The 20,211-nt window shown below is 31.8% G+C and overlaps 1 protein-coding gene across 1 annotated transcript; it reads right to left on the bottom strand.

The window, feature by feature from the left end:
• Window positions 1–5,538: 5,538 nt before the first annotated feature.
• Window positions 5,539–12,492, bottom strand: LOC140431164 (uncharacterized). Its single transcript, XM_072519076.1, has 2 exons — window positions 11,514–12,492; window positions 5,539–6,146 (listed from the first exon to the last, which is right to left on the bottom strand). Exons 1-2 carry the CDS (start codon window positions 12,285–12,287, stop codon window positions 5,712–5,714), a joined length of 1,209 nt encoding a protein of 402 aa, XP_072375177.1. The 5' UTR covers window positions 12,288–12,492; the 3' UTR covers window positions 5,539–5,711.
• Window positions 12,493–20,211: the final 7,719 nt, after the last annotated feature.

Raw genomic sequence — 20,211 nt, 5'->3', positions numbered from 1 at the left:
TAATCCGCTTGATTTTGGTGTATGGGGCGTATTAAAACAACGTGTCTATAAGAATCCCATAAACATTCGCAACCAAATATGGGAAGAAATAAATACTGAAACAGTTTTTTTATAACCAATGATGCTATTTAATATGAGATGATTTTTATGGAATATATTGACAAATGAATTAATGAAAATGGTAGACATATCGAACACTTACTTTAACAAAAAGTTTAGTAATTTAGTTTAACTATTTCTTAATTTGGTTTGTAAACAAAATGTTTTGATTATGACTTTAATTTAACATAAAATATAAAATGTTTGATGTAAAATCCTATTATTCTGTTTTTTGTCAAATCCTATTATTAATTATCCTGCTGTTATATTTATTTTATTTAATATTTCGTTAACTATTAACTTTAGTTAATGGTATTTTATACCAAAATTTAGATTTATTAATGTTTTTGTCTATTTTTCCTTCGTTGCCTGGGGTAATTGCCTTAAATCAGAAATATGCAACTGATTTGTAAAATGCGATTATCTCGAAAACTATTGAGTTTAAAAGTTATTAACAGGTATACCTTTTTTTTGTAGAAATAATGTATCTTTAATATTTTGTATCACAAATACAGGTAACTCAAAGAGCAAAAAAGTTAAGTGCAAATGTATGCCACATATGTGGCATATGTGGCGCCCTCTATCCGCTACATCAAAGTGTGCATTAAATTATAATTTCTCATATTTAAAAGTACCCAGTTGTAAATTTTTATGCATAAATGTTTACAAACATGAAAGTTATAGCCAATAATAAAATTTTTAATTTGCACTTTAACACCCTGTATCTTTCTTAATATCAACATTTTATTAAAGCAATTTAGCTTAAATCGTAATATTTTAAAGTGTAGAATCTACTGTTTCTTTTTGTACAATTACTTAAGGACCACCCTGTATATGTTAAGAGTATTGCTCTAGAAAATAACTTAAGATTAATACAACTCAGTATGCAAGACACGCAAATAAGACGTAAACACATCCGGATATTTTAAGGATTAAAACAACAGGATCATTGAATAAATCTACAGATAATATACCTGTAAAACAAGATTTCAGTATAAGTTAACACAAAACAGATTGGCTCAAATCATAAAACGTGTCCTTACGAATTACACTATTGTTTTATAGGTTATACTGTGAAACTGCTTAAATCTAAAAATAATACAAACACAATAACACAAATCATATTTGAACAAATATCGATGCAAACCAGACCGGAACAATTCTGCAGTACCTTAAAAAGGTATATCGTGAAAAATATCTGAAAATGGGATAAGAAACTTTGTACATTCTGCTTTTCAATTTCTTCTTCTTAAAGTGCCCTCTCCTCAATGGAGGTTGGCTACTACAATTTTAAAATCTTCTCTATCTTCAGCTGTTCTTATTAGCTGTTCGAAATTTAGCCCTGTCCATTGTCGGATGTTTCTGAGCCACGATAGTCTTTTCCTTCCTAGGCCTCTCTTTCCCTCGATTTTTCCTTTCACTATAAGTTGGGCATATTGGTACTTATTATTTCTCAGTATGTGGCCTAGGTATGATGTTTTTCTAACTTTTACTGTGTTAAAAAGTTCTCTTTCCTTGCCTATTCTATGCAGCACTTCTTCGTTTGAGGTATGCGATGTCCATGAAATTTTGAGCATTCTCCGGTAGATCCACATTTCAAAGGCCTCCAATTTATTTACAGTTGATGTTTTTAGGGTCCACGTTTCAACTGCATATAGAAGAGTCGACCAGACGTAGCATTTTGATAAACGTAGTCGAATTTCGAGTTTTATTCGAGAATCACAAAGCAGAACTTAGCAGAGCAAAGCAGAAATTAGAACTGCAAAAATATGAAACGTAATTACAATCACTCAATAATGCCCATTCAGATATCGTCTTTCTCTCCAGAAGAGAAAAAACTGATTTCAAACCACCAATTTGGCTTCAGAAATAAACAATCTACTATTAATCAAGTACATAGAATTACTAAGATAATTCAGAAATCGTTAGAGGAAAAGAAAGTCTGCTGTACAATATTTTTAGACGTAGCTAAGGCATTCGATAAAGCTTGGCATGAAGGTTTACTGTATAAACTGAAATCCTTTATGCCTAGACAATATTGAGAAATTCCACAGTCATACATATCTGATAGATACTTCAGAATCAAACAAGAAGACGTTTAAACAGATTTAAAAGAAATTAAAGCAGGAGTCCCTCAAGGAAGTGTATTAGGTCCGGCCATCTACCTGTTATACACATGCGACATATCTGAACTAGAAAATGATGCTATAGCCACCTTTGCAGCTGATAATTCTATTCTAGCAGTAGGTGATACCAGTGAAGAAGCAGCAGAAAAGTTACAGTTATTAATAGATAAAATCCACAAGTGAACAAAAAAAAATGGAAAATCAAACTAAACGACTCTAAATCAATTCATGTTAAGTTTACAAACAAAAAAATCCAAAACATTCCAATTAGAATAAATGATGCCCAAATACCGCGCGCATCTACTGCAAAATACTTGGGTATCACACTTCATGCAAAGCTTCGCTGGAAAGCCCATATTAAAAAGAAAAGGGAGGAACTAGGCATCCGTTACAAGAAAATGTATTGGCTGATGGGAAGAAATTCAGTTTTGTCCACACATAATAAACAACTGATATACAAGCAAATACTGAGACCAGTATGGATGTATGGTTGCCAACTCTGGGGCTGTGCTAATAAAAGTAATATCCAGATTATCCAAAGATTCCAGAATAAATTACTAAGGAACATCGTTGATGCTCCTTGGTACATCAGAAACGTCGACCTCCACAAGGACCTTGAGATGGAATATGTAAATAAAATTATCAAGAAGATGGCAGGTAGTCACGAACAACGGCTCTATAAACACGTAAACATCAAGGCCATCCTGCTCCTCGATAATACTGGGTTAGAAAGAAGACTCAAACATACAAAACCATTTGAGTTAGTGTAATTAGTGTAAAAGCAGAGCATAGTGCTGTGTTGGGAATTTGCATGTTAGGTATTAGTGCATAGCTGTTAGATAAAATAAGAGGACGCTATAGGGTAAGCTCTTATAATGCATCCTTTAGTAAATTAAGACAGATAAAAATTGATAATTGGTCAGCGTTGACCAGATTCCAATGGTATAAACACCGTAGGTGTTTAATATAAGAAAAAAAAAGATATCGTCTTTGTAAAATAGAAACAGTGAACAGAGCAACATGCAGATTCTACTAAGGACATATATTTAAAAAGTCTTTTTTAAACATAATCAGGTAACAAAAGTAACTTTGAAACGAATCATATGCCTTTTTATAAGTCTAAACCTTGAAAGAAGTTTAAGATGGAAAGACCTTCAAGGTCTATCCCCATCATGATTCTGGCTTTATAACTCTGCGTGGGTCCTAGTTTCCTCAAGAATTTCTCTCCAGTTGTCCCTATTCATCGGGTCCTCGGCCAAGCACGTGTTTCGATATTTCTCATGTCTTCATCGATGTTAACAAGGTAGCTTGGTCTCTGTTTTCCTCTTCTTCTCTGAACATTGGTTCTATCAAGGAATTTGTTGTATCAGTAATACATGCCCTATCCACCTCAGATTTCCTATTTTAATATATGTTATTATGGTTTCTGGTATATTCTATAAAGTTCGAAGTTATGTCGTCTTCTCCACACTTCATTGTCAGTCAACACTCCATAGATTCGCGTTAGTACTTTTCCTTGAAGACATCCTAATATATCATATCATCCTAATATAACATAGCAAGTTTTAAAAGGCACAGTGGTAAAAATTTAAATTCGGTTTCGCCAGGTAGAAATCGTTTGATTTCTCTTTTTGTTTTTAGATGGCGTAGTTACGTCCGTATATAGTTATTTTGATAACTATTGTCTCGGACGAAAAAGATTTTTGTTTTGGTTCAGAGCAGTGGCTATACTGCTCTGAGGAGACCTAAAGAGGTCGAAATACGTATAAGCGGTTTGTTGCTGCCCTGTATTGAAACAAAAATGTATTACCATCATTATGTTTTATTACTTTACTCCGTTTGGAGTACCAGAAACTGAATTCACTACGAATTTTGACCATGATTAACGGCATGTGGAATGCAATTTTAGATTCCCTGGCCCAGTAATTTATCAAGCTGTTTGCTTTGCAAGTTTTAGAAGACACAGTGGTAAAAATTTAAATTCGGTTTCGCCAGGTAGAAATCGTTTGATTTCTCTTTTTGTTTACATCCTAATATGTTTTCGTTACTTTTTGTTAACGTCTAGGTCCCTAAACGACGGTTAATCGTTGATTTCTATGATAATTTGCCGTAGGATTTTTAGTTGCGTGCTTATTTTCATGAACTGTGTTTTGTTTTATGTACTTTGATACTTATTTTAAAAGGTTCAGACAGTTCCCCATGGATTCGTACTCTGCATTTACCATTTTCAGAAGTTAATTTTGTTCAATTTACCAACTGATGTGGTACTTCTAGTCTTTCATTGCTTTAAACATTTCTTTTCTATTTAGAGTCGTAGGCTGCTTTGTAGTAGATTTTATTTTAGTGTTTTTTTTCTAAAATTTTTCTCTAGGTTGTAATCTGATGAATTGCCGATTTACTACCTCTGAAACCAAACTGGAATTGTTCTACTATTCACTTTGTATATTGGTTCATATAATGGCATATTGCTATGCAAAATATATTATAAGTGATACTGTGGTAAGAGCATTCAAAGATATCCGCTTTCTTGTGTATGGCGCAAAGTATTGCAATATTCCAATTACTGGGGAGGGATTTCTGTATCCATGTTTCTTTTATGAGCTGCGGTAGTGATATTTTCTAAATGCATCTTTAACTTCAAGAATCGTTGGTGGTTTCTCTTCCTTCTCATTATTATTCCGCTTATTCATTTCTTTTGTCTTTTAAGTTTTATTTTTTCCCTCAATATGTTTAAAGCCTAATCAGGTAACGAAACATATGCTTTCTTAGAAGTCTAAAACTTAAAAGAAGTCTGATGTGGAAAGACGTTCAAGGTCTATACTTACATAAACTTGCAATAATATATTGTTTTTTGGACTTATTCTGGGATTATTTCTCCTTGATTTTTTAGCTAAAATTATGACAGAGGTGACGAAATGTCTGTTGCGATAATGAAATACAATGGTATCTTACTGATTAGAATTTGTCATTGAGTTAGCGATTAGTCATAAGTCATCTATTAAACTTATTTAGGGAGACAATCCCGCCCATTGCAACATCATATTTCTGGTCACTGCAGCAGCATGTAAGAAAAGGTCAGTAAGAAATAAAATATTTTTAGACTAGCAAGCCCGTAAAACCATGTATTACAAAATATCGGCCATGAAACGACTCCTTGATAAGACGTGATATTGTTTAACTTTTCTTGTAAAACTTGTTACATTTTTCCTTTCGCGAAATTAGCAATTTTGTAGTAAATAAATTTGTGGAGCGACAAATCACAGTCTAATATTCTACAAAATTGCTTCAATTATTGATAAAAATAAATAACAGATTAAAATCTCGTCATTTAATCTCCAACTATTGCCTAAATTTGCCTACTTATTTTTACGTCCTTGTGATGAAATTGTAAGGACCTGTGAAATTTACAAAAATGTACACAACTTATATATTTGATGCTGTTTGTATTGACTAATGCTGTATGTTAATTATGTATTCTACACAGAATTAAGATGAAATAAAGAAATCATTTTCATTGAAATGTCTCACGAGGTTTAAAATAGCTTGAACATAATTTTGATTTGAGTAACACGTTTCCAGATCCATATATGCATCTACACCTGTAACTGCCAAGTTTGCCACATCACCTAGATCAAGATATTTACTACCCCAAATTATAATACTCATGATAAAACCAAACTGGATATTGTCCTTCCATTCCTTTTTGAGTGTCTCATAAGGATAAATGTTCTCTACTTCAAGATCATAATCTCTTAGGGATTTTGATAGACTATTATAATATATTTTTAAAAAATGCTCCCAATTATTTAAGGTCTCCTTGTCTGCTCCAGAATAAAATGCGTATGTCAGGTCGTATACTGGAGTTCCTAATGCAGCCATTTGAAAGTCAATTAACTTAATATCGTCCACTTCTTTTAATTCCTAAAAATAACGAAGAAAACAACATTAATAATGAAATCTTAAATGTACTCAAATGTTACAAAATTGTTGACAATTCTAATATTCAATTTTATTCAATATTCTTAGAAATATTCAATATTCTTATAAATGGAGTATTTTTTATTATACCTATTAGAAAGACAATTTTATTTAAAATTCTGAGAAACAGAGTATTTTTTATTACTAAGCGTCCTTCGGCTAAGTACTTTAATTGTCGATCTCTTTTAATTATTTTCTAGTACATCTCGCATTTACTACAAGTAAATTTTAAGATCAATGTTAGCTGTGTTACTAAGTTAGGAATTAAACTAGCGGACAAACTCGACATCGAGTTTTTTAAATGAAATTTTTATTTTGCGAGAAAAATATACAATATATACAATGACCGGAAGTAAAAATATTTTTATCAATAACTCAAAAACTATAAATGATAATTTCGTGAACTTACATTTTTGAACTCTACGTTGAATTCTCTATTGATTTGACTAATAAAAACGAAACCGGAAGTCGACCTCAAAACCGGAATGTAATTTTTAGTTCATCAAATGTCGACATGGATATCATTTAGCAGTTAATTTTGCATGCTGATCACGAATCCGGTGTCAGATTTGCTCTATCTTGACGTTTTATGCGCGTTTTGGGTCACTTCCGGTGTCGGATTGCAACCGGAAGTACATATTTAGATTTGTCTCGACGAGACGTTGTCTGTGACGAGACCTTTCGATTCATATATACATTGTGGGGTCTAAAACTTAAAGTAAATTTTAACTTCCGGTCATCTCAAAACCGGAAGTGAATTTTTGTACCAAAAGTATATCTTGACAATCTCATACGTAATACTAATAATATTCCGAAAAAATATTTTAATTATCTAATATGGTTTTTGAGTAAAGTGGTGGACAAGAAAAGGGCTTAGCATTTTAGTATGTAAGATTTTCTTCGTAATAATAAAATGTTTGTACTATAATCCAGTGTTTCTGTATCAACCTGTTTTTGGTTTATTATCGTAAAATATAGAGCTTTCGAAAAAAGACCTAATCAAAATAGTCTGCCACCTTTAGCCACCTTCACAGACTAATATTTACTTAGACTAACTTATTGTTTACCATTTTTTTTTATAAAAATTTGAATAAAATCTGCTTATACACAGTTTTTATATTAGGCTATTGATTATTTTGTTAAAAAAATAGGTCTAAAGGGAACTACAACGTTAAAAGTATTTTATTCTTTCATATAATAATATGGGGTCCATACAGCACATACTGTCCATATGGGACAGTAAAAGTTCGATAGCTTTTGATCAGAGATTGACAAAAATAAAAATGAGTTGTAAAGATCAAGAGTGCAGCTTTCGTACAAATTTTTTACATTTTGCCGTAAAAAGGAAAAATCGTTAATGGTAGAAAACTTTGTAGAACCGTATTCTGCTTAAACTTAGCCCTAGGACCACAGGAGAACGTTCGGTAATAAAGTTTGGCAGCGAAAGTGTTAAGTGTTTTTAATTACTATTTTTTTCGATTAATCTTTACTAAAATTGAAATTCATCTATTTACTATTCGTTTCTTAATTGGAACTAAACAATGAGCATGTTTAAAAATATATTTAAAACTAAATATGATTACTATAAAGAAGATCTTGGATTAGCCATGTGCTCTTCAGTATCTCCATTATTAGGAAATGTTTTCATGAAGTAATTAATGAGAGAGAAACTCTTTTTTTCATATCACTTATTATCGTCAGATCAATACCAGTATACATACAGCTCTTCAACCAATGAAGAAATTGTAGTTGAATTGAATGTATATGAAGGAAAACCAAGACTAAGCTCTTCCGAGCAGCTTCAAAATTTAGTCTTAAGTGATATGTCTGCAAGAACTTATAAAAATAAATCAAATTGACTCCAAATTTGATTGAAACTGTTTTCAGAATCTGATACAAAACGAAAAAAGTAAGTTTACTTTAGGTGCTTGTGTCTAGATATACTTGTATTAAAGAGAATGAAACATTTATAGTTTTACAACCTTTCATTACCACAGCCAAAATAACGATATCGAACATTCATATCTACTAGATATAAATCCAGGGTTGCATAGGATAAGGCTCAATACACTAAAACATTTTCAACTCGAGACCTACGACTTCATGGAAGAATCACCATAATATATAAAGGCCATAACAGACTAGATAAAAAGGCTGGACTGAAAGGACAATTTTAACCTAGGGATGAGCCACAATAGACCTCTTAAATGTTACATGCGTAAATGATACACTATGATTTCACTGTATTATGCTAATGAATTGTGAAGACGAGGAAGTATATAGAGATTCTGAATTCTAAACATCTCATGGGTGAATTAAGTTTTCAAGTTTTAGCCATTGGAGTTTTAACCATGACCACCGTGAAGAAGGAAAAAACGTAGAAAGAAAATATATATATATACTGTGTGTCAGCCAAATAGAATAAATTATCTAATAAATAAATAAGGGAGTATTACAAAAAAACTGTTGAACACGTCAATTAGTATTTATAGTTGCGCATTCTTTTCCATAAAAACTTTTTATACGGAGTGTATCAGATAATAGTGGCCAATACCAACTTGCTTATTTTAAATAGAACACCCTGTATATTAATTAATTTTTAAATTTCTCTGATAATTTTAGATATTTTTTGAATAGAATGTCCTATACCTGTCTTTGATGGTTTTGGAAATATTAAGTAAAATGCAAAAATTCACATTTAGAAAAGAAAATTATCTATTTGCCGAAAGTCGCTACAACATATTCAAAAACTATTAAAAAATACAAATCTAAACAATAACGTCAATGTAGAAGATGTTTAAAATGCTCCCCACGAACGTCTTAGCAACCCCCTAACCGTGAATAGAAATTTCTTCTAACGTTACTCAACATCTCAGATGTGATCGATCTACTCGCAAGCGTTATTCGTCTTCGTAAGTCAGCTAAGTCAGTGGGTTTAGTTTTGTATGCAATACTTTTCACATATCCCCATTAGAAAAAGTCTAACTGTGTCAAATCGGGGGATCGTGGTGGCCATTCCTTCAATCCTTGCCTTCCTATCCACCGATTTGGAAATATTTGGTTGAGGTACTGCCGGACATGGATTTGATAGTGGAGTGATACTCCATCTTCTTGAAATCATATTATATTCGCTGGAGTTTGTGGATTTCCTGGATCAGGATACAAGTTGGCCAACCTTGGCACTACATTATTTTGGAGCAATGCTAAATAATTGTCGCCATTCAAATTGTCATCAATGAAAAAGAGACCTATGATCTGATCTTTAATAATTCCTGCCCATACGTTAACCTTCTCAAGGTATTGAGTATTGCCATTTTCCAGGGTTTTCCATAAACCATTAGCGGCAATGTTGCCGATTAACATGACCGTGAAGAATAAAGGTGCAATCATCAGAAAACAAAACATGTTCTACTTGGAACACATTGCTGTCTAACATTGCCATCATTTGTTCACAAAAATACGTTCTCGTGTCAAAATCATCTTGTGTGAGCTCCTGAGTTTGTATAATTTTATAGGGATGCATTTTGTTTTCTTGTAATATTCGAATAACCGATGCATAGCTAATATCGAGTACTGGGGCTGCTTTTCGAACAGATATTGTGGGTGTTCCTCAAACTCAAGCATACCAGCCAATTTGGTATCCTGACTTAATTGCATTGGCAGCTTCTTTTTTTACCTTCCTAATATGGCCCAGCTCATGGAATTGCTTTTCTATTTAACTAAATATCCCTTGAGATATGTGCGGAAAAACAAGAAATGCTTCGTAAAATAAACGAGTTACTTCCATTTGCGTCCATGTTTTATCTGCATAGCGTTATCTGTATAATTGTAATTTTGTGCATTTCTGTTAAATGATCCATTTTTCTGGCTTGCGGTAAATGAAAATCAAACGACTATAGCATTGACAACTATTTCTGTCATGGAACAATAAAACATTGGCGTTTTAAACCAAAACAAACAATTTTTGTTTTTTTTAACATATCAATAAAAAGGAATGCTTAATTAGTTTTTGCTTACTTTATCATTATCAAGACCTAAATGGTCAAGATAAGAAGTATTAAGACAAATAAATAATTTTCTTTTCTAAATGTGAATTTTTGCATTTTACCATTTTTAATATTTCCGAAACAGTCAAAGATATGTATAGGACATTGTATTCAAAAAATTTCTAAAATGATCTGAGGAATCTAAAAATTAATTAATATACAGGGTATTCTATTTAAAATAAGCAAGTTGGTATTGGCCACCGTTATCTGATACGCCCCGTATAAAAAGTTTTTAGGGAAAAAAATGCGCAACTAGTGTTTGACCGTTTTTTTTAATATTCCCTCATTTATTTATTAGCTAATTTATTCCATTTGGCAGTATATATATATATACTGCCTATATATTATATATATATATATATATATATATATATATATATATATATATATATATATATATATATATATATATATATATATATATATATATATATATATATATATATTTATATATAATAAGAAAAAGGTTAATGTGAGTTAATAGTAAAATAAAGGTAAAAGATATCGACATATATTTTGTTATATTTTTTTTTCTTTGTTGCGAGCTATGCCGATATCTTTATTGTATAATATATATATATATATATATATATATATATATATATATATATATATATATATATATATATATATATATATATAAATATACATATATATATATATATATATATATATATATATATATATATGTACATATATATTTACATATATATATATATATATATATATATATATATATATATATATATATATATATATATATATATATATGTATTGGATATATAATGGGTGAAAAAATATCGCATCTTGCGGCTTATACTCTAAGTTAAAATATTGGGCAGAACGAATATATTTAAATATATTTAATCCAATATACGGAATATATTTAATCCAATATATTAGGTACGGAAACTAAGGTGTAGTTGCAACTTTTTTTATTAGTATTCATTCATTCAGGATTGTACAGAGAGGAGACTTTTTACGCTCAGGGTTCATCAGAGCGACTTCATTATAACACACAAGACATAAACTACGGTTAGATAGGTGGGCAACAAATAGGTACACATACAAAGGAAATATCGATTCAATTGATCAAATTTTTCATTCACATCTTTATAGCTGAAACTTAAATAATAGCTTTAGAAAGCCGCTTCTAAAGTTAATATAACATCGATGATTAGATTAGATTATATCAAAAATGTTAAATTACTTGACTTAGTTAAGGAAAAAAGCAGGGAAATAAGTAAATATGGTTTTAACTTACATTATATTTTAACATCATGTTGTTGCTCCAGCAGTCTCCATGCACGACAACGGAATTTGGTCCTTTATAATGTAGACTACGTCGGAAAATTTCAACACCATTTTTAACATAGGGTTGAATTTTACTAATAATATCATTTTCATTATTCCGCCGTAAAATTTCCACTATCATAGTAAAATCGTCTACAATTTCTGTTTTAATTATTTCTAGACCTAAAAATCCTTCCCAGTTTTTGGACAAAGGTTTTACTAATGTTTGAAATTTTTCCTTTTCGTAATATTTAAATGCGAAAGAAAGGGCATGGTATCGACCATATAACGCAAACATTTTTGAGTATAATTCTTTTGAAACAGGCAATTTTTTTTGATGTACTGCATAGTTCTTGTATTTTAAATTTTCTAAAATAATTTTCTCTTTACCTTTTTCCCTATATTCTCCATAACAATAAGCTAATATATTCAAAGGTAACACTTTGGTAAACTTTTCTTGAAATGCCCTCAGCGCTGGCCATAATTCTGTGTAAAAATAAATTTCGTTCATATATGAAGACGACAAAAAGTCTATAGTGGTTTCGACTTCACTTGCCAATACTATTTTAACAACCAAGTGATCTTCTTTACCAGATATTTTGTGTTTTAGAGACACGAAAAGTATTTCTCCAACAAATCCCTCACCATTATCATTGGTACCATGCACTGTAACTTCAAAATTATCTATTTTTTCTCCTAGGGACTTTTGAATTAAATCACTAATATCTTCCGGGAGGTTGCTCATTGTTTAAATAAACTGTACCTATCAGTCGTAAACACGCAACACAACTATACAATAAACGACAAACGACCTTCACTCTGTGAGATTCGCAATCCCAAAATATGTCGGCAAATTGGTAGACTTATTTTATAATTTATTATAATGATATAACGCAGATTACGAAACTTAAATGTGAACGTAAAAATAAATGTGAACGGCCGCAGTTCAGGGTCTTTTTATTTAAGGTGACAGGTTATATTTATGTAGATAGTGCTATACTTTTGCTTGACAATATAGTTTGAAAGATAAGATAAAAGATATTATGAAAATTTATACAAAATTGTAACATTATTAAATTTAATCTTTTTGAATGAAACTAAATAAATATTTAAAAGGAAATTAATCTTTCAGAATTGATATGATAATCTATCTTAAGATGCAGGTGCATCTTTAACTAGAATCTAACTTTTAAATCTTGTTTTGACGTTTTCCAAATAAATATAAATATACTCTCATAGTTATAGTTTTAAAAACGTTTTCATTCAGAAGATCTTACGCTGCTGCGTTTTTCTGTAGATCTCAGAGAAATGAAAGAAAAGTATCAATTATTTATTTTACTATCACTCCACTTTGGGTCTCTGCTTGGAGAAACATTATGGAAACAAATATTTGATAGACCTGATGAAGATGTACATAAGTAGACTTCGGCAAATATGCAAATAAAAATGTAGAAAATATGCGCATAAATATGCACGTGTTTACCCGAAAATATGCAAATATTTTACAAAATATGCATACAAATAAATAAAAAAATCGTAAAATAGTAACAATTTTATTTAAAAAAAAAGTGTACATAACTAAATATTTCCTACTATTCATTAAGATTTACATTTATTTTAAGTAACTACATCATTTTTAAGTATGAATAAACTTATTTAGAATTATGGTAACAATAAATGACCAAGTGGTGTTCAAAATTTTCTAACAAAAACTTGTGGCTTCTGTCTGAGTACATATATTTATATATGGAAAAACTTCGTTCAACATCAACTGATGTAACGGGAGCATTTTTCAAACTAACCAAAACATTTGGTACTAAATTAATTGTTTCCGAAATATTTCCAGCTAGAACACTGACTACTTCAGAAAGAATATGGTAACCTTTATTTTTTTCCATAGTAGCTTCAAATTTTTTTAAAATATCTTTTCCAATATTACCTCTAACGTTCCGACAACATGACGCAAATTCTTTTATTAATGCTGTACTTTCGAACAATGACAGTTTTGGTGATTCTAACTGAGTAATTGTTTTTTGAACAAAACTAAAATTTGATTTTATAAATGAAAGTTCTTGTTGAAGCAAGTTACTCTGAAAAGTTTGTTTAGAATCCAAAAGAGATTGGGAACTTTCATCTGTTATCGTATCAATTATGTTCTTTATTTTAACAAAATGATCTGCATAAAAATTAGCTGCTTCTAACCATGTTCCCCATCGCGTTAAAATAGGTTGTGGTGGAAGAGGAATGTTAGGTAGCATTTCTTTATAAAGTTGAATTCTTATAGGAGATTTAAGAAATACTTTTTTGACACTGGATATCATGGTATTTACAAGAGGAAACTTTTTTCGTATTTCCTCTGCAACTCTGTTTAATCCATGCGCTACACAAGTAACATGTATTAAATCTGGGAAAAATATTTTTAAATTTTGTCCTGCTTTCACCATATAAGGAGCAGCATCCGATAAAATAAGCAGTAATTTATTAGAAGGAATAGTTGTCGGAAGAAAAAAAGTTGCTAATGTTTCTTGTATAAAACGCGAAATTGTTAAAGCATTTGTTTTCTCAAGTTGCTGGCATGAAATAAGATGAGATTTTGGTAAGGTATCTTCTTTAAGAACACCAATCAATAAATGAGCAATATACTTTCCTGAGGAATCAGTGGTTTCGTCTACAGATATGTAAAAATAATTATCTGCAATTTCTTCCTTAATATTAATTAACACCGACGAGTATAGCCCGTTCACATTATTTCTTCTTAGAGACCGATCACTTGGAACATTAAGTTTGCAATATTTTTTTAGAAACGAACTAAAATTTACATTTGCTAATTTTTAGTTTCTTGCTCATCTAATTTTTTTGAAGTAGATTGGAAACATTTAGCCATTGAAGTTTGATGTTTTCCTCCTATTTTTCCTTTTTTTGCAATGTGTGAAGTAGTTCTCACATGTTGGTCTATCTGAAATTTCTTCTCACAAGCTATCTATAAATAAAAATAAAAACCTTTATTTTAACCCAACCTTTAAAATATAAAAATATACAAGGTGTTTTTGGTTAATGAAATAACTGGTTTGGAAAAAAAAACACTCGCTAAGTGTTTTAAATGCAGTATTAATCCACAAATTAGTTTTTGTTACTAACCATTAGTACATCATATAACTTATTTTAAAATTCAACAAAAGTTTTTTTTTTGTTAATTCAATTACAATAAAAATAATTGTGTTTTAGAATGGCTGACTTCATAAAAAAAAGTAAAGGTAAAAAATTTTTCTAAATACACACCATTGTATTGTACCATGGACAATTTTTTCTCACTAAAGGAAGCTATTTTTCATTTAAAAACAACCTACGAGTACTAAATTTCAAGTGAATACGTTTATTGGTTTTAAAGTTATTGTTGTTATTAACTAAAAGAATTTAATTTTTTTTAATTTTAACACCCTGTATCTCGAAAAGTAAATAAGTTTGACCCCTCATTAACTATATCGTTTTGTTCAATTTTTCGAGAAGTATCTGCAGTCAAACGTTGTAAGTGTCATTTGAAAACACCCTGTATGTATGAAATATTAGATATTTAATAGAAAATATTAGATACTTACAATTTTGCCACAGACTGAACAGTAGATTTTTCCCATATCCATAGACAGCTCTTTATAAGGTTTAATCCAAGTTGAAGCACTGGTTGTTTTAGGCATTATAAAATCACAATCTTCCTTTTTGTTACGCACAACGAGTGTTTACGCTTTGAATATCAAAACAAAAATGATTTACAAATCTGATCATCAAATTAGAAATGTTTAGGTACCTAATTCAATAAACTGGGAGATTTTGGAAAATCCCTAAATTAGGAACAAAACTATTAGCCGTTTACCTGCTGTTAAGATACAATAAATTGTAGATAGATTTGGGGATTAGATCATAAAATGCAAATGAGCGAACCCTTAGCGATTATCCAATAACTGAATGCCTCAGTGACCGAGACTTTCTAAGAATGTTGAGGGCTACTTAAATTGATCTTCTTTGAAATTGTAAATGTTTTGTACCTGTAGAGATTACGTACTTAGATCATTTCTTGACTACAAAATTTTATACAAGAATTGAAATAAATAAAATGTTTAAAAATTTTCAAATACAGTATAAAAATCTGAACTTTTATGCACTTTATGCAAACTTTTATACAAATATGCCAAAATATGAAATATTTGCATAAAATATGCACAATATGCAAAATATGCAATATGCATATTTGCCGAAGTCTATACATAAGCAATGGAAAATGTTTATGCTAAAGTACTAATTATTATTTTTAATTATTGCTTTCAAGAATAAAGGTGATATCTCATCGAAGAAACGTAATGTATTATGACAGTATTGAACTATATAGCAATGTATAACCTTTAATATTTTGATGTAGTTAGAAAGGTCACCAATTGATATAATGCGAACTGGAGCTACATGGGTGGTGGAGAGCGAGTTGTGGGTTCGAAACTAACTTTTGAACACAATTAACTTTTGGTATCTGGTTCAACACAACAAATTACCACAGATAAGGAGAAAAAGATAGAAAAAGTGCGCCAATTAACTTTCTTTAAATAAAGGGAGAAAGTTAAGGAACCTTAGATCTTTAACAACTAACTTCGTTCTGAAAACCAAAAGTGTAAAATATATTAATGTTGCTTAAATTTTGCCAACACATTCTTAAATATGTTCAGTGGAAATGGTCCACACACTTACTTGTCGCTTATATAGTCTGACCTTTCTTTCTCTTTGTAATAGAACTATCAAATTGTTTTTAAATTTAATACTCAATCAGGGGACTTCTTGTTAGTAGAAAAAATAAATAAATTAGTTTAAAATACAAACAATTTATTTCACCAAATGGTTGAATTCAACTAAAAATAAAATAGATAAAAGAATTTATAGATTTTGTAGGTACTAAAGTACAATATCGATGGAGAAAACCAGCGGGGCTCTGCGACTGCGGGCAGGTGCCTTTCCTAGCTACTCGTGGGAATAGTATGAAAAAAAAAAAATTATTCCAAAAAACCGGTGGCAAGCCGTAAAGTATAACAAGAAGATTCAATAGGGAAAGAGGCTGCAGAAACTCTCGTCCTGACAGCCTCGATGCTTCTAAGACTTCAGGGGCTAAAACTTACATAACTAGCCGAACTTAGACTCCAAATTATATATAAAAAGGAGAGTTTTGAATATCTATCCCTAATCGTAAGCACAGAGGTGCAGGAGAAATTGATCAAGGACCTCTTTAAATTAATTGTTGAGGTACCTAATACTCTCAATAAACTAAAAGATGTTGACCAAAGACTAAAGAGAAATGCAGCAATCTTTAAAAGGGAGTTCATTAGAAAGTGGTTGAAAAATTACACATTCGAAGCGCCAAAAAATGTTTTATGATGTAGACGAGCATAATGAAGGTCATGCGCAGTTGACACAACGTGTCAATTGGCTAACAAAATAATACAGGCAAATCCAAGCCTGCCTGGGGGATTACTACAAGTAAACCCCTCAAAGCTGACATTTAGACGTAGACTGATCCTTGATATGAACAGGGTATTATGTCTGTGTTGACATTAATAGATCACATAGACTCTCCCGAAACATGGAACATATATAAGGATTGGGAATGACCCGCTATTTCAAGAGATTCACAACCATAGGCAGTAACCCTGTCAATGCCCCAGATACCCTTACTAAGCTGGTCCTGGTTGAGCCGTCCGATCCAAAGGTGGAGAGGAGTGTTCAATGGTTATATAAAGATCGGTACTCAGAATTAGAGCAACTGGAAGAGGATTTTAACGCCCTCGAAAGAAGGAATTTTTTCGGTCTAAGTTCTCAGTGGATTTGGTCAAGAAGGTAAATAAGGCACTATGGGACAGGGTGATCCAAATTAAGGATAAGATAGGTAATTTTAGCAAAGTTGCACTCCATCATGTTAGCGTCCTTTCGATCTAAGGACTTAGAAAGATGTGTGAGTGCATTTTCCAACATACAAACACACTAGTGTACAGCACTGCTACATCTATTAGTCGGCATGATTGTGTCCAGAATGGTCACAGGATATAAAGATCTGCTCAAAGAATGAAAGTACAAAGAATGAAACACTGCTCCTCACTATGGATAAGAACCAGGATGCTCTGAAGCAAATTAAGGCTGCTTCAAGGGACAAAAATAACGGTATTACCACCCTACAGTTAGGTGTAGGGAGGCTGCAGATCCATGTCAAATGAATGAAGCTAGACACGACAAAAGACCAGTTAAGAGAGGCTATTACGACGTAATTTGGTTCGTGAGATAAATCCTGGAAGGTCCTAAAAATGAGACCTTTCAGAAGCGATACATAAGCGGCTTAGAAATCCTTTCTGAGATAACCACGGTTATTCTTCTACAGAGCGAGTACCTGCGCGTAGGCATGTTAAGCTGCAAATTATAAAAACGGTTGAGCGTGCTTAAATGTCCCAGGTGTTGGTCTTTAGATCACACTCAGGATAACTGTAAGGGGCCGGACAAGAACTGCTCATGTTTCAACTGCGGTGGAGTGGGACACGAATCTAAATTGTGGCCTAAGTCAATGGCTAGGTACGTCCTTTGTGATACACCTCATAGAGGTGGCACCACGAACTGCCTTAACCTTTTAAACGCCAACGTTCCCATTTTGGGAACACAGTAAAAAATAAGTTGGATTCAGAAAATATTGAAATATTTTCAAATATTGTAACAAATATGCTTTCTGTATGTCCCATTCTTACTTTCTGTTAGCTGAAATGTTTTTTTTTACTTACGGGATTCATCTAGAAACCGCGCAAAATGACGTCCAAATTCATATCACTTGCTTTTTTGTGCTAAAGTTGTTACTGGGAGTCGATATGTACCAAACTGTGATTTATTTTTGAATAGAAATACAGTAAATGAATTATATAAAGGAAATATTTACAAAAAACACATTTACGTAACTTATTTCTAAAGATATCACGTTCAGCATTCATTGTTCCCAAAATGGGAACGTTGGCAACAGCGAAACACTGTTATTCAAGGTTCCCTAGAGAATGACCGCGCGTAATTGTAACGGCTTGGATTAGTCGTCACGACGTTACGACGAAGAAAACACGTGGTGTTTATAATAATTTTGAGTTTTAGTTTTATTTCAGTGAAAAAATGGATATATCTTTGGATCCAAAAAGTTTTTATGGGTAAGTTGGTGGCAACAAAAAAAAGCATAATACTTAGATATATTTTTATACACTTAGATCATCTATACGAAGGCATAGATTTCTAATACATGCACTCGACGATGTGGAAGCTTCAACGTCCGCAGAACCAGTGGATATTGTTATTCTTCTACCTGATTCAGCTGATCAAGGTACTGAAAGCGACGAGGATACTATTGACGATCAGGTGTTAGATATTCCTGATATACCAGACGAAGTACCCGGTGAAGTAGAAATTCACGCTTATGAATCTTCCGACGAAGATAAGGAAGAAAATGTATCGGTTCAACGTAAATGGAAAAAGAGTGAGAAGGTTGGAATTCAAGCTCAAGCTTCCACACCACCAAGAGTAGGCGATGAACACTTGGGCAAATCTGAGTTCGAAATTTTTTCATTATTTTTTACATCTGAAATAGTTCAATTTATTCGTCATAATACCGAACTCTACGCTCATAGAGACAAAAATATTCACAACTTTACTGTTTCTGAGGAAGAACTTCGTCAGTTTTTGGGGTTACTTTTGATAAGCGGATATCACCATGTTCCTTCTGAGGATGATTACTGGTCTACTGCAGATGACATGCAGGCTCCAATTTTTTCGAAAATAATGAGTCGGCAAAGGTTCCGACTTATAAAACGTTATCTTCATATTTGTGATAATGCCAACCTTCCAGTTGGTAATAAAGTTGCAAAAGTTGCAGAATTATATGATATGCTGAAACAAAACTTCAAAAAATTTGGAGTTTTCCATGAAAATCTCAGCATAGATGAATCGATGATTCCGTATCATGGGCATCACTCGGCTAAGATGTTCATAAAAAATAAACCAATACGATTCGGTTTCAACATATGGATGTTATGCGGACAAGATGGATTCTCCTATAATTTAGAGATATACTGCGGTAAAACAATAGATAGAAAGATGCCTTTAGGTTCCCACGTTGTAAATAAAATGTTAGAAGTAATTGAGAACCCCAACAACCATAATGTATTTTTTGACAATTTCTTCACCAGTTATTCACTATTGTCAAGCTTGTGTGATAGAGGTATTCGGGCATGTGGAACTGTGCGTGAGAACAGAATAAATAAATGTCCATTGGTATCATCAAAAACAATAAAGAAGCAAGATCGGGGAACATTTGATTACAAATCCGATGGTACAGTTATTTGCGTCAAGTGGAATGACAACGCTGCAGTTACAATAGCAAGCAATCATTTCTCCATCAGTCCGCTCCAAAATGCGACAAGAAGAGTAAAATCTGAAAATAGAAAAGAAGTTCCACAACCAAATTTGATCAAGAAGTACAATTTTGGAATGGGTGGTGTCGACCTTTGCGATAGAATGTGTGCTAGTTATCGTCCAAGATTAAGATCAAAAAAATGGTGGTGGAATTTATTTTCTCACTCCTTAAATTTAGCGGTGGTAGCAGCATTCCGTTTCTACCAACA

This window comes from Diabrotica undecimpunctata, unplaced genomic scaffold (assembly GCF_040954645.1).
Source record: "Diabrotica undecimpunctata isolate CICGRU unplaced genomic scaffold, icDiaUnde3 ctg00000310.1, whole genome shotgun sequence".
Classification (NCBI taxonomy): Eukaryota; Metazoa; Arthropoda; class Insecta; order Coleoptera; family Chrysomelidae; genus Diabrotica; species Diabrotica undecimpunctata.
Note: the sequence above shows the minus strand (reverse complement) of the source record. Positions and strands in the feature narration are given on the sequence as shown.

Excerpts from the sequence above, each read along its gene's own strand:
- LOC140431164 (XM_072519076.1), bottom strand. The coding sequence starts at position 12,287 with ATGAGCAACCTCCCGGAAGATATTAGTGATTTAATTCAAAAGTCCCTA. Across the intron at positions 6,147-11,513 it reads ACATGATGTTAAAATATAAT|GAATTAAAAGAAGTGGACGA; the intron begins GTAAGTTAAAAC and ends CGTTATTTTTAG.